Below are 16287 nucleotides of genomic sequence, written 5' to 3'. Positions count from 1 at the left end.
AGTGGAGCTGTGCTGACACGTGTACAATCTGTGGCACTGTTGCCCGTCTCATGTTTGGCGATTTCTAAAATCATTTTCTGGGGCTACCTCATTAATGTGGGGGTCTCACACTGGTTTACGCTGTTTTCTAAGCTCTGCCTTTGCGTCTCTTCTTGCCCTGCAGGTGACCTTCATGCTTATGGACCAAAGTAACCGTGAGCACGTCATCGACGCCTTCCGTCCTGACAGCACGTCTGTCTCCTTCCAGCGCCCGGTGATCGACATGAATGTAGCTAGCGGCTGCCCGCTCTTCTGCCCACTCTCCAAGCTGCAGTCCATGAGTAGCACGTATGTTAAGGACAACGCCATGTTTATTCGCTGTATAATAGACGCCGGCCCGTAGTCACCGACCGCTGTAGAGCCGCAACTGCCCCTCTGCCACCGCACATCCTCAACAGTGGTTCTTAAGGAGAATGGCACCGCAAAACGTCAGGCCACCGTCCTCTTATCTGCCATTCCCCAGTATTTGTGCCGCCATCTGTGATAAGTTATTATAGGGATAATATATGTGCTGCTCTGCAGAGAACAGTGTTGTAGTTCTCCGGTACATATAACTGATCTTCCAGAAGCCCCGACACCCGCTATATACTGCTCACCCCCAGCCTCCACCGGGGGGAGGATGTGAGAAGCAGCGCCTCTGCCTGTCCCCCCAGGAATATTACAGACAGGAGATCTCAATCCCCGTGTCTCCTAATCACATGATCAGAGCCGCGGCCTTGCAGGACATGTAATCCACGGATGTAGACACATTATATCGCCATGTAACCGATCTCCACCACCAGCTGCCGCTCCCGTTATCTGCGGCTGGTGCGCGGCTGTAATCTCTCCATGCTGATGCTACAGTTACACGCTGCAGCCATAACCTACATGTACAGGGAAAAATACAGATTTACTGACAGCTGAGCATCCGCTTCAGTGTATGGAGAGGATTAAAAAAACTGATAGTGACCAGGTGAAGCAGGGCAGGATGGAGGCTGCGGCCCAGGCCAGGATGGGGCTCATTTCATGGTTGTGCTCAGGAACGGTCCTGGAAAACCAGAACAAAGTCCAGAAAGAAGAAAACGTTCCCAGGACTTGTGACCGTAGGGAGTACCGGGCACCAGCAAGACAGCCATCAGTGAAGAAATTACAGGGTTGAAGCACGGGACGTGGCATCTGAAACTTCCTAACAAATGTCTCCAGTCCTCACCACTGTCAAGATCTCTGTTGTCAATAAATGAGGACATTCTTGTTTAACCCCTTAATGACCAGGCCAAATGTTTTCATCCTGCCCCGTGTCACTTTATGTGGTAATAACTGTGGAATGTTTCAACGTATCCCAGTGATTCGGAGATGGTTTGTTGTGGCACATTATATTTTATGATAGTGGTACATTAAGGTTGATATGTTTTGTGTTCATGTAGAAAAATGTCAGAAATTTCTAAATATTTGCAGTTTTCAAACTTTGAATGATTATCCCTTTACTTCATATAGTCATGCCACACATACCAAACATTAATAACTAACATATACATCATATTTTAGGAATTAATGCGAAGTGGATTACAGGAATGAAAACATTTATTCATATCACCTAAATGTCCCTAACTTCTGAATAAGTCACTATAGCTGGCAGACTATGGCCGTTATTTGGCCGTGAGTAGCCATGGCAATAATCAGGATCACACAATCATGATCTCAGGGTGCCAATGGGGTTAAAGAGGAAGCCCCCACACTCATCTAAAGGGTTAAGCGGCCATAGTTTATGCCAATACTGATCATGACTGATGCAGCAGGGTGTCAACTGTAGTGTACAGCTGACAGATGCTGCGCTTTCACCTGTCTGGGGTGCTATTCACTTATATTTCAGGTCAGTAAAACTACGCATGGGTGGTCACTAAGGGGTTAAAGACGCTAAAAACTTTAAATTTTGACCAGTTTCCATATCTAAGGTTTTGTTTCAATGTATCATCCAAGGAAAGATTTGTGGGGTATTCTGATCACAAAGGATCGTCCACAGCGATACATTGTATCAAACCCTTACCTGTGAGCCACATAAAAGGCCAAAAGGGATTCCTTCACTGACAGCAAGCAGACATCTCAAAAATGGTAAATTAAATACATAATGGGATAGAAAAAATATAAAAATTGAACCCTCAAATCAAGACTAAAATAATTAAAAAAGAAGAAGAATCAGATGAGGGAAGGATGGGGATCTGGTCACAAACGATCAGACACGATGAACCAACCAATTCTGCAGATCCATCTATAGATTATGAGAATTCCAACGCATCAAGTATACAGAAGCTCATCATGTATCTCTGTATACAGGTAGCGCCCCCTAGTGGTGGCTGCAGGCAGAAGCTCATCATGTATCTCTGTATACAGGTAGCTCCTCCTAGTGGTGGCTGCAGTATCAGGATGCTTGCGACTCTGCCTGGATATAATATAATGTATGTTGGGAAAAGCAGATCTTTTCTACAGGAAACTTTGGGTTTGACATCTCTATGCATGTTCTCCCGTGAAATATGTCAGGTGATAAATTCTTTGTGTTAACACTTTATCTTCCTGTGTGAAACGTGTTGTTCACTGATCCCACATCCAGATGATATGGTGATAAGTGAGGCCTGGGAGAACGTCATGACCTTGGTTCTGCAGTTTGTTTTTAAATTGTTTTTCGGCTGTATAAAAATCCAAAAAGCGAGACCTGCAGCAGGAGGCGACATGTCTGGGGATGGGGAGGGAGGAACTTCAGCTGTCAGGTAAAACATCACCAGGTCTCTGGAATGTGCCAATAGACTCAGAATTTCTGCTTGCTGTCTGAGAATGGAAACACGCACAGATCTGCACACAAGTGACCTGCTCGCTGTGACCTGCTCGCTTGTCGGCTGGGTTATCATTAAAGGTGGCAGACAAGATGGCAGCCGCATCTCCATGGTGGACGGGTCACCGCCCAGCAGCATTATACAATGTAACGTCATACAGGACGGAGTCCCCAGAGCCTCAGACCTGAGGAAAATACTCTCATCTTCAGCAAAAAGATACATTATTGGGGGTAGTCTAACAGGGGCTGGCTTGCCGGCAAATTCAATCCCATCCTGTGCGGTACCGTACAGCGCACACAGCCCGGGACAGGCAGTGTATACAGCCATGGACACGCAACACATACATCATACAAAGTCCGGGATCGGCAGTGTATATAGCACATATAGCCCGGGACAGACAGCGTATACAGCCCGGAACAGGCAGTGTATACAGCCATGGACACGCAACATATACATCATACAAAGTCCGGGATCGGCAGTGTATATAGCACATATAGCCCGGGACAGGCAGCATATACAGCCCGGAACAGGCAGCGTATACAGCCATGGACACGCAACACATACATCATACAAAGTCCGGGACCGGCAGTGTATATAGCACATATAGCCCGGGACAGACAGCGTATACAGCCCGGAACAGGCAGTGTATACAGCCATGGACACGCAACACATACATCATACAAAGTCCGGGACCGGCAGTGTATATAGCCCGGGACAGGCAGCGTATACAGCCCGGGACAGAGTTTATACAGCCATGGACACGCAACACATACATCATACAAAGTCCGGGATCGGCAGTGTATATAGCACATATAGCCCGGGACAGGCAGCGTATACAGCCACGGGTACGCAACACATACATCATATACTGTCCAGGACAGGCAGCGTATACAGCCCGTTACAGGCAGCGTATACAGCCACGGGTACGGAACACATACATCATATACTGTCCAGGACAGGCAGCGTATACAGCCCGGGACAGGCCGCGTATACAGCCACGGGTACGCAACACATACATCATATACTGTCCAGGACAGGCAGCGTATACAGCCCGGGACAGGCAGCGTATACAGCCCGGGACAGGCAGCGTATACAGCCACGGGTACGCAACACATACATCATATACTGTCCAGGACAGGCAGCGTATACAGCCATGGGTACGCAACACATACATCATATACTGTCCAGGACAGGCAGCGTATACAGCCACGGGTACGCAACACATACATCATATACTGTCCAGGACAGGCAGCGTATACAGCCCGGGACAGGCAGCGTATACAGCCCGGGACAGGCAGCGTATACAGCCCGGGACAGGCAGCGTATACAGCCACGGGTACGCAACACATACATCATATACTGTCCAGGACAGGCAGCGTATACAGCCATGGGTACGCAACACATACATCATATACTGTCCAGGACAGGCAGCGTATACAGCCACGGGTACGCAACACATACATCATATACTGTCCAGGACAGGCAGCGTATACAGCCCGGGACAGGCAGCGTATACAGCCACGGGTACGCAACACATACATCATATACTGTCCAGGACAGGCAGCGTATACAGCCATGGGTACGCAACACATACATCATATACTGTCCAGGACAGGCAGCGTATACAGCCATGGGTACGCAACACATACATCATATACTGTCCAGGACAGGCAGCGTATACAGCCACGGGTACGCAACACATACATCATATACTGTCCAGGACAGGCAGCGTATACAGCCCGGGACAGGCAGCGTATACAGCCACGGGTACGCAACACATACATCATATACTGTCCAGGACAGGCAGCGTATACAGCCATGGGTACGCAACACATACATCATATACTGTCCAGGACAGGCAGCGTATACAGCCACGGGTACGCAACACATACATCATATACTGTCCAGGACAGGCAGCGTATACAGCCCGGGACAGGCAGCGTATACAGCCACGGGTACGCAACACATACATCATATACTGTCCAGGACAGGCAGCGTATACAGCCATGGGTACGCAACACATACATCATATACTGTCCAGGACAGGCAGCGTATACAGCCACGGGTACGCAACACATACATCATATACTGTCCAGGACAGGCAGCGTATACTGCCTGGGACAGGTAGTGTATACAGCAACGGACACGCAACACATACATCATACAAAGTCCGGGACCTGCAGTGTATATAGCACATATAGCCCGGGACAGGCAGCGTATACAGTCATGGGCACGCAACACATACAGCCCGGGACAGGCAGCATATACAGCGACGGACACGCAACACATACATCATACAAAGTCTGGGACCAGCAGTGTATATAGCACATACATAGGCAGTGTATACAGCCATGGGCATGCTACACATACACTACCGTTCAAAAGTTTGGGGTCACCCAGACAATTTTATGTTTTCCATGAAAACTCATACTTTTATTTATCAAATGAGTTGCAAAATGAATAGAAAATATAGTCCAGACATTGACAAGGTTAGAAACAATGATTTTTATTAGAAAGAATAATTTTCTCCTTCAAACTTTGCTTTCGTCAAAGAATGCTCCGTTTGCACCAATTCCAGCATTGCAGACCTTTGGCATTCTAGCTGTTAATTTGCTGAGGTAATTTTGAGACATTTCCCCCCATGCTTCCTGACGCCCCTCCACAAGTTGGATTGGCTTGATGGGCACTTTTTGCGTACCATACGGTCAAGCTGCTCCCACAACAGCTCAATGGGGTTGAGATCTGGTGACTGCGCTGGCCACTCCATTACAGATAGAATACCAGCTGCCTGCTTCTTCCCTAAATAGTTCATGCATAATTTGGAGGTGTGCTTTGGGTCATTGTCCTGTTGTAGGATGAAATTGGCTCCAATCAAGCGCTGTCCACATGGTATGGCATGGCGTTGCAAAATGGAGTGATAGCCTTCCTTATTCAAAATCCCATTTACCTTGTACAAATCTCCCACTTTACCAGCACCAAAGCAACCCCAGAGCATCACATTACCTCCACCATGCTTGACAGATGGTGTCAGGCATTCTTCCAGCTTCTTTTCAGTTGTTCTGCATCTCACAAATGTTCTTCTGTGTGATCCAAACACCTCAAACTTTGATTAGTCTGTCCATAAATTTTTTTTCCAGTCTTCCTCTGTCCAATGTATGTGTTCTTTTGCCCATATTAATCTTTTCCTTTTATTAGCCAGTCTCAGATATGGCTTCTTCTTTGCCACTTTGCCCTGAAGGCCGGCATCCCGGAGTCGCCTCTTCACTGTAGACGTTGACACTGGCGTTTTGCGTGTACTATTTAATGGAGCTGTGAGGCGTCGATTTCTCAAACTAGAGACTCTAATGTACTTGTCTTGTTGCTCAGTTGTGCAGCGGGGCCTCCCACTTCTCTTTCTACTCTAGTTAGAGTAAGGCTGCGTGCCCACAATGCGTTTTTCATGCGTTTCCGCTGCGGAATTTCCGCAATGTCAATGCACATGCTGCGGATTTTTCCACAGCGTTTCTGCAGCGCTCATAAATCCGCAGCATGTTCATTAATTTTGCGGAAGTGCAGCGGAATGGCCGCTATTGACTTGCATTGAGACGCATAGAATCCGTGTCTGTACATTTGTACACGCGGATTATATGCGGTTCAATGTGCGGATGGTACCCAGTTCTGGAGGAGAGAAGACTCTCATCCAGACCTGGGTACCATTGTACCTGTAAAAAAAAGAATAAAAAAAGTTTATATTCACCTGTCCGGCGGCCCCTGCAGCGCTTATCTTCCAGGACCTGAGATGACGTCGCGGTCATGTGACCGCAGGCTGTCTCGCGATGTGCCAGAAGAAGCCAGGACGAGCGCGTCAGCACACGCGGCGGGGCATCGGGGGCAAGTATAGCTTTATTTTTTTATTCTTACGGTCACACTATATAAATCCATGCCGTTTGCATGGATTTATATAGTGTGACCTAGTTGTCAAGCACTTTCCAAGTGATGCTATCGCCTGGAAAGTGCTTGTCAGTCCGCATGCGGAAACACATGTTAACGCATGTGAATCCGCATGTATTCTGCAGGAAAAACGCATGCACAATCTGCATGCGTTTTTTCTGCCAGGGAGATGCAGAAATGCTGCAGAAATTTTCTGCTTCATTTCTGCATCGTGGGCCTTAGGCTATGTGCCCACGATGCAGAAATGCTCAGGAATTTTTCCTGAGCGTTTCTGCATCTCCCTGGCAGAAAAAAAAAGCATGCGGATTGTACATGTGGATTGTACATGCGTTTTCCTGCCAGGGACATGCGGATGTGAAGCGTTCTTCACTTGCATTTCCGCATACGGGTTGTCAAGCGCTTTCCAAGCGACTTTAGCATCACTTGGAAAGTGCTTGACAACTTGGTCACACTATATAAATCCATGCAAACAGCATGGATTTATATAGTGTGACCCGAGAGAATGTCAAAAAATACTTACCCTCCAATGGCCCGCGCTGTCTTGCTTCGCTCGGTCCCGGCTGCGGTACACTGAAGGACCTGCCGACGTCAGCGTCGCGTGACCCGTCACATGACTGACGTCAGCGCAGGTCCTTCATTCCATCGCGAAGTGCCGGGAAGCAAGGAGGAGCGCAGAGCGGGCCGCCAGAAGGTAAATATACATTTATTTTTTATTTTATTAATTTTTTTACAGCTTTTTTAATGGTACCTGGGTGTGGATGAGACTCTCCTCTCCTCTACACCCGGGTACCATCCGCACATTAGAACGCGCCAATTACGCCAGTACAGATGCAGTCTTGTGGAATTGGCACATTCTAATGCAAGTCAATGGCGGCGAAAACGCAGCACTTCCGCAAAATAATTGGTAGTGCTGCGTTTTTTTCCGCAATGATAATCCGCAGCTGAAATTTCCGCAGCATGTGCACAGCACATGCGGATTATCATTGGGGAACATGGCAGACCTTCTACCATGCGTCCGGGCCAGGCGGCGTATAGAGCAACGGACACGGAACACATACATCATACAAAGTCCAGACCCAGCAGTGTATATAGCACATATAGCTCGGGACAGGCAGCGTATACAGCCCGGGACAGACAGTTTATACAGCAATGGACACGCAACACATACATCATACAAAGTCTGGGACCAGCAGTGAATATAGCACATATATAGGCAGAGTATACAGCCATGGGCACGCAGCCCACACAGCCATGGGCACGCAGCCCACACAGCCATGGGCACGCAGCCCACACAGCCATGGGCACGCAGCCCACACAGCCCGGGACAGGCGGCCCACACAGCCCGGGACAGGCGGCCCACACAGCCCGGGACAGGCGGCCCACACAGCCCGGGACAGGCGGCCCACACAGCCATGGGCACGCGGCAGCGTACACAGCATATACCGCAGGACATGCATGACTTGTTCACGGTACACCAGGCTCTGCTCCCGGTCTCGGTGGTGCGGCCCCCGGGGCTGGGGCTCGGGGTCTGTGCGGCCAATGATGGCGGCGGGGAGTCTCCTCATTACATAACACAAACGTCAAGAATCCGCGGGAAAACTGACGGCGGCTGAACATGGAGCAAAGCGGCGGAGCCCGAGGAACGGAGGCGGCCTGAGGTGAGAGGACCCCACATGTCCGGATCCCCACACTGACCATATACTGAGGTAACCCCCCCACACATGTCAGGACCCCCACACTGACCATATACTGAGGTAACCCCCCCACACATGTCAGGACCCCCACACTGACCATATACTGAGGTAACCCCCCCACACATGTCAGGACCCCCACACTGACCATATACTGAGGTAACCCCCCCACACATGTCAGGACCCCCACACTGACCATATACTGAGGTAACCCCCCCACACATGTCAGGACCCCCACACTGACCATATACTGAGGTAACCCCCCCCACACATGTCAGGACCCCCACACTGACCATATACTGAGGTAACCCCCCCCACACATGTCAGGACCCCCACACTGACCATATACTGAGGTACCCCACCCCCACATGTCAGTACCCCTACACTGACCATATACTGAGGTAACCCCCCCCCCACATGTCAGGACCCCCACACTGACCACATACTGAGGTACCCCACCCCCACATGTCAGTACCCCTACACTGACCATATACTGAGGTAACCCCCCCCACATGTCAGGACCCCCACACTGACCACATACTGAGGTACCCCACCCCCACATGTCAGTACCCCTACACTGACCATATACTGAGGTAACCCCCCCCCCCCACATGTCAGGACCCCCACACAGACCACATACTGAGGTACCCCGCCCCCACATGTCAGTACCCCCACACTGACCATATACTGGGGTAACCCCCCCACATCAGGACCCCCCCTACACTGACCACATACTGAGGTAACCCCCCCCCCCACATGTCAGGACCCCCCCCCACACTGACCACATACTGAGGTAACCCCCCCCACATGTCAGGACCACCCCCACACTGACCACATACTGAGGTAACCCCCCCCCACGTCAGGACCCCCCCCACACTGACCACATACTGAGGTAACCCCCCCCACATGTCAGGACCCCCCCACATGTTAGGACCCCCACACTGACCACATACTGAGGTAACCCCCCCACATGTCAGGACCCCCCCACATGTCAGGACCACCACACTGACCATATACTGAGGTAACCCCCCCATCAGGACCCCCCCACACTGACCACATACTGAGGTGACCCCCCCACACTGACTACATACTGGAGGTAACCCCCCCCACATGTCAGGACCCCCACTGACCACATACTGGAGGTAACCCCCCCACATGTCAGGACCCCCACACTGACCTTATACTGAGGTACCCCCCCACGTCAGGACCCCCACACTGATTATTATTATTATACTGAGGTAACCCCCCCCCACATCAGGACCCCCACACTGACCATATACTGAGGTAACCCCCCCCACGTCAGGACCCCCCCACACTGACCACATACTGAGGTAACCCCCCCACATGTCAGGACCCCCCCACATGTCCGGACCACCACACTGACCATATACTGAGGTAACCTCCCCATCAGGACCCCCCCACACTGACCACATACTGAGGTAACCCCCCCACATGTCAGGACCCCCCCACATGTCCGGACCACCACACTGACCATATACTGAGGTAACCTCCCCATCAGGACCCCCCCACACTGACCACATACTGGAGGTAACCCCCCCACACTGACCACATACTGGAGGTAACTCCCCCACATGTCAGGACCCCCACACTGACCTTATACTGGAGGTAACCCCCCCACATGTCAGGACCCCCACACTGACCTTATACTGAGGTACCCCCCCCACGTCAGGACCCCCACACTGATTATTATTATTATACTGAGGTAACCCCCCCACATCAGGACCCCCACACTGACCATATACTGAGGTAACCCCCCCACGTCAGGACCCCCACACTGACCATATACTGAGGTAACCCAGCCCCCACCCCCACATGTCAGGACCCCCACACTGAGCATATATTGAGGTAACCTCTCCCACCCTGATCATATACTGAGGTGACCCCCTCCCCCAGTAGCAGTTATTAGGTTAATGATGGTAGTCCTGCTCTCAGGGCAGTCCTGGAGGATATGGAGCTCTGGGTCGCCCCCTGCTGTGCAAGCAGCTGTACCTTCAGGTGTAGGAACTCCAGTCTACATGTGGGGGCCATTATCAGCCTCCACAGACCTGCTGTCTGCCAGGAGCACAGGCCTCGCCATCACTGCACACTCGGGTTCACGCTCACTCTCAGGGCTTGTGCTCTATGTGGTCAGACACGTGGATCAGCCAGTGTGGGTAGAGTGACTAATGCCTGACTCACCTACCCATCATCTACTTACGGGTCGTAGAGGAGGAACCACTCTGCCTGCAGTTGTCCTTTTGTGGCGAGGCCTTTGCTGGTTTCCAGCTGAGTCCTCCTGGCAGGTGGTGATGATGAGGGTTGTACACGGATTGATTGGTGATCATCGTGGTCTTCTGCACACACATGGGGATATCTTGGACTGCAGCCGCTCCAAAGACAACAATCAGTGCCTGTCTGTACATACATCTGCGGACAGGGACACGTGTGGCCTCTAGGATGCAGGCACTGGCCATGGGATGAAAGGAACCGGAAGCTGATTGCACAGTCCAAACAGAATCATAGCGACGTGTTGGGTCAATCTGTGCAATGCACGACTATGGGTTTGTGACAGAAATGGACAGCACCCATCTGCCCTCCAAGTGCTGCCCGACAGTGGACTGCCAGATAAGAGAAGGTGGAGAAACTTTTTTTTTTCTTCTTTTTTAACATATGAGAAAAACTGATGAAATTCAGATCAAAATCTGATGAAACTCAGTCAGGTTTTCTCGTATGTGTGAATGAGGCCTTACTGACTGTGATTTTCAGTCCCATTCTTCTAATCCATTTGTCAGCCGCTTCACGTTGGGGTTACACATAGCGGTCATCAGCCATAAGCACTGCCTGCACACTGGTTACTAATCACCCAGATGACTGCTGCGGCGAGCGTCATGCACACTGGGAGCGTATAGAGTCTACGGCTGTATACGGCTCCCTGTGACCTCACCCCGGGAATAAATGGTTGTTGGTTGTGTCCTCTGTGTCTGGAGAATCCACTGCTGCTGTCACATTGCAGCAGAGCTGCACCTTCTGATGACTTTAGTTCAAGCAGAGAAAAATATATTTGTGGTTTGTGGAGTGCGGTCATTACAATGTTTGGGGTTTCAGACTGTTAACCCCTTCTATGCCATTTCTTTAATCGATTACTTACTGATTAGCAGGATGCATTGGAGGACTCATGGGTGAAGTCATCATCCAGCTCAGGACAAGTGACAGCTCTGAGGCATTTGACAATTTAGCATTTGACTACTGAGACATTTTAAGCACACAATTTAATGCCGTGTGTATTTTCCACCGTTCTATGCAGCTTTTGATTCATTTCATTTGAACCTGCAGATTTTGGATGAATTTCAGGAGAGAATGCACATGGAAAAAGCTCATCCTAAAAACAATTTTTCATGTGTTCAAAAACAAATAATGTAAATGTGCTGTTACATGGGAGAGAGGCATGAGTCCACAGCCTAGGTCGCGCAGGTTAAGGCGCCAAATAAATTCTTGGTGCATAGTAACGCACCTAATAGTGTAACGATGAACTGTATTTATCATCAAGCATGATGATATATCTTGGACAGTTTTAGTAAATCTTCCCCACTGTTCCTTGGGAGGTTTTTCTGCATTGGGCCCCCAGGCTGTCATCTTCTGGTCCTCCTGAGGCCTCCCTCGAGCTTTGTGATGTGTTTTCTGCGTCTGATCTGTATGTAGCAGGTTTTGTATGCCATGTGATTATTTCAGGGATATAGGTTGAGCTCGGAGTTCCCCTTTTGACACACATGACAATTTCTGAAAGCAGCCGGTGCGGAGACCAGGAGATCTCCCACAGTATGCGCTGCAGAGCTGTGCACAGCGTCTCACCGGGGTGGAGGGGGGACGAGCCTTCTTGAGGTTTTACATTATTAGAAAACAGGAAATACAAATTACAGTGAAGATTTCCGCTGCAGAATAAACTCCAGTGTAGCGTTACATTGTGAGTAGAGGAGCACTGGATCACTGGCACAGTGTAGGTGACAGCTGCAGGGAGAGGACCCACCATCAAGGAGAGCTCTGTGGTGAGTACTGGGCATTCTGTCCACTAGGGGGCAGTATTGGGATGTGCCAACACTGTATATGTAGATCGTAAGCTCTGTGGGCAATGCATTCAGCTCTGTGTGGTCCGTCTCAACGTGAAATGGACCATTTTTTTGCTGTGCATTATCTCATTTACACTGAGCTCCTGTCTCTGGGTGACACAGGAAAAGGAAGTTGCTACTGACTCATAATAAGAAATATTGTACCAGATGCTGTGACTTGCTACCAACTATTGATCTGATTCACTGTTTTATGCTCAGAGCAGCATCATGTGCCTGGTGCGTGCATGTCTAGAACCTACAAACAAATGGACCTAAATACCCTCAGTCTCCAGAGGTGCATGCAGTAGTAATATACAGCTGTACACCCTGCATTTTGAGGTAGGAAAGAGTGGGAACATTGTGTTATTACAACTTGTTTGTTTTTCTCTCACATTCATTGAGTAGAAGATGCAGTTATTGTTTGTCATGTGGTCTGTCCGGCAGACATGGAGGAGAGGAGCCTGGAGCCAGCACTGCGAGATGTCTACACGTCCTGCGGGCACCAGCACTGCTCATCCATGGAAACATCCACAAAGAATGGACACAGCTGTTCAGAGCTGATGATCAGCCAAACGGAAGGTCAATACGTTCTCTGCCGATGGACAGACGGACTCTACTACCTGGGGAAAATTAAGAGGGTAAGTGTGGCATAGGTAGGTGGTCCTAGGGTGAGGGATGTTGGGAGCGATACTTTGTGTGTGACTGAGAAAGTGGATGGTTAGCTCCTGGAGATGGGGATGATGGGAGTGATTCATTCAGTGTACCGTGCGGTCAGAGAGGCCTGTAGTTCTCGTCCTCACAGAGGCCGGCTTTGGTTACCTGTATGCCAGTAATGAGGAGGGCTCCCCTCTTACACCCAGAAAGTGTGCGCTGGGTGACATGGAGTCAGCGCTGTCATTGCTATTTGAGGAGTTTTTTTTTCTCATTTTGCATTTGTAATCCATTGACAACCAGTGTTCTGGCTGTACAGCTGTAGAGCAATAAAAAATCACATGTCTGTCGTAGTGATCTGATGTGCCAGACTGAGACATTAAATGGGTATTCCCATCTTCAAGATCCTATCCCAATATGTAGTAGGTGTAATAATAATATTAGTAAATACCTCTAATAAGAAATGTAGTATAGTTCTTCTGATTCGCTATGTTGCTTACCCCAGGCATTTCAGTTGCTTAGGTATCCATGGTTACTGCCACTCATATAGTGACAGTTAGTTGCTGGTGGTCGTAACCATGGATACCTAAACTTCTGCAATGCCTGCACATGAATTAAGCAACATAGCTTATCAGAAGAACTATGCTACATTTCTAATTGGAGGTATTTGCTAATATAATCAAAGCTCAATTTCTCAATGCTGGTACAAAGGATCACTACAAGATATCTCATTATTGTTGCACCTATAGAGCTGCACCACTATGTACAGTAATAAGCGTGTGTGTGTGTGTGTGTAATATTATATGTAACGTCCCGTGTTCTGCCTCGTAGGTGAGCAGCACAAAACAAAGCTGCCTCGTGACGTTTGAGGACAACTCCAAGTACTGGGTGCTGTGGAAAGACATTCAGCACGGTAAGCTCTAGGTCCATCCGCTCACTGCTATGGGGGCAGTGTGACGTTATTACAGGCAGGTGTGGGGGGGCAGTGTGACGTTATTACAGGCAGGTGTGGGGGGGCAGTGTGACGTTATTACAGGCAGGTGTGGGGGGGCAATGTGACGTTATTACAGGCAGGTGTGGGGGGGCAGTGTGACGTTATTACAGGCAGGTGTGGGGGGGCAGTGTGACGTTATTACAGGCAGGTCAGGGGGGCAGTGTGACGTTATTACAGGCAGGTGTGGGGGGGCAGTGTGACGTTATTACAGGCAGGTGTGGGGGGGCAATGTGACGTTATTACAGGCAGGTGTGGGGGGGCAGTGTGACGTTATAACAGGCAGGTGTGGGGGGGCAGTGTGACGTTATTACAGGAAGGTGTGGGGGGGCAGTGTGACGTTATTACAGGCAGGTGTGGGGGGGCAGTGTGACGTTATTACAGGAAGGTGTGGGGGGGCAGTGTGACGTTATTACAGGCAGGTCAGGGGGGGCAGTGTGACGTTATTACAGGCAGGTCAGGGGGGGCAGTGTGACGTTATTACAGGCAGGTGTGGGGGGGCAGTGTGACGTTATTACAGGCAGGTGTGGGGGGGCAGTGTGACGTTATTACAGGCAGGTGTGGGGGGGCAGTGTGACGTTATTACAGGCAGGTGTGGGGGGGCAGTGTGACGTTATTACAGGCAGGTGTGGGGGGGCAGTGTGACGTTATTACAGGCAGGTGTGGGGGGGCAGTGTGACGTTATTACAGGCAGGTGGGGGGCAGTGTGACTTTATTACAGGCAGGTCAGGGGGGCAATGTGACGTTATTACAGGCAGGTGTGGGGGGGCAGTGTGACGTTATTACAGGCAGGTGTGGGGGGGCAGTGTGACGTTATTACAGGCAGGTGTGGGGGGGCAGTGTGACGTTATTACAGGCAGGTGTGGGGGGGCAGTGTGACGTTATTACAGGCAGGTCAGGAGGGCAGTGTGACGTTATTACAGGCAGGTCAGGGGGGCAGTGTGACGTTATTACAGGCCAGGTAAGTTCTTCCTGCTGAATATAATATCACATAACAATATTAGGACTTGTTCTTGGCCGCTGCTCTCTTCACGGTTTAACCCTTACCCTTTTTGAGTTCTTCACAGCAGTAGCACAAACCACTTTTTCTCTACTGATAGTTTGCTACAATGTATCAGCCTGGACACAGAATATTACCTCTAATGTATACAATTGTAGCAAACACTCAGCTGATTTTGTCAGGACAAGTCTTTAGCTATTTCCATTCACTGGCCACTAGCAGGGATCAGGCATCATAATTGAAGCCAATTGGAAAGTTTCAGTACTTCTCAGAACGCTGTAAGCCCCTTTTATAAATGAGAAAGTAAAACGTATCAGACCCCACTCATCCCTTCATCTCTGCTGGTCAAGAGGCGGATTCTTGTTACATCGGCTACATTCATTCTTAGAATAATCCGGACTTTCCCTTCATTGATCTGAAGTCCAATCTTTTAATTCTGGAACATAATAAATAGTATTTTTCCTGTCTGCCCGTGACTCCGATGTGTAGACTGTTCTGACTGAGATCCATGAGGACGAGCAATCGCAGGAATTCATGGTCCAAACCAACACAAGCCAGATTCCTATTAACTCCAGATTATACTCACATAATCTCATGTATGCGGGAATTAGATATGAGATGTGTTTATGCATAGAAACAACCAAGAGCTGAAATCAAACTGCAATTTTAATTCATCACATATGAAGTGATGCAGCCATATGTAAAGCATCAGGCCGGAGAGCTGGTACCCGGTCACAGGACGCCCCCGCTGGGATTTAGCAAAGGTCATTCACCCAGTAAAGAGGGCGACTTGGGGAGTATAGAGAACTCAGTGCAGAAAACGCCTCCCAATTTTGCTTGTCAGCAGGGCTTCCTCTCCTCCTTATTACAGCTCTCTAATATGGAGGTCACTCACTACAACACATCATTTCTGATGACCTCCTCACTTATGTCCCCTGCGGGGGCCGATGGAGGAGGCTGCGGCCCTGTTACCAAAAATTAAACCCTGTGTTCATGGATGGAAAAAAGTTCCACAGTGGGAATGAGACAGTATGGAAAGCTAGAATAACAGAACGGGGCAAGGAACAGTGGTATAAAC

The 16287-nt window shown here is 49.6% G+C and overlaps 2 protein-coding genes across 12 annotated transcripts in view; both read left to right on the top strand.

Moving 5' to 3' along the window:
- The window catches only part of TRAF1 (TNF receptor associated factor 1), a 54120-nt gene extending 50329 nt beyond the window's left edge, over positions 1–3791 (top strand). For both annotated transcript variants that reach the window (XM_073640813.1, XM_073640811.1), the window contains exon 11: positions 164–3791. In XM_073640813.1, coding sequence (XP_073496914.1) covers positions 164–382 — 219 coding nt within the window. In that variant the 3' untranslated portion in view covers positions 383–3791. The remainder of the gene's footprint in view (positions 1–163) is intronic.
- A 4260-nt stretch (positions 3792–8051) lies between these two features.
- Positions 8052–16287, top strand: part of PHF19 (PHD finger protein 19) — a 132526-nt gene continuing 124290 nt past the window's right edge. The window contains exons 1-4 of one of the 10 annotated variants that reach the window (XM_073640801.1): positions 8053–8431; positions 12792–12906; positions 13012–13205; positions 14050–14131. In XM_073640801.1, coding sequence (XP_073496902.1) covers positions 13014–13205; positions 14050–14131 — 274 coding nt within the window. In that variant the 5' untranslated portion in view covers positions 8053–8431; positions 12792–12906; positions 13012–13013. Of the gene's footprint in view, positions 8480–10963; positions 11100–12276; positions 12508–12786; positions 12907–13011; positions 13206–14049; positions 14132–16287 lie in introns of those variants that run through there. The other 9 variants (XM_073640799.1, XM_073640805.1, XM_073640809.1 and 6 more) reach the window with 9 other exon arrangements.

Source organism: Phyllobates terribilis, unplaced genomic scaffold, assembly GCF_046119375.1.
Source record: "Phyllobates terribilis strain yellow unplaced genomic scaffold, ASM4611937v1 Scaffold_7__3_contigs__length_470593459, whole genome shotgun sequence".
In the NCBI taxonomy this organism is placed as follows: domain Eukaryota; kingdom Metazoa; phylum Chordata; class Amphibia; order Anura; family Dendrobatidae; genus Phyllobates; species Phyllobates terribilis.
Note: the sequence above shows the minus strand (reverse complement) of the source record. Positions and strands in the feature narration are given on the sequence as shown.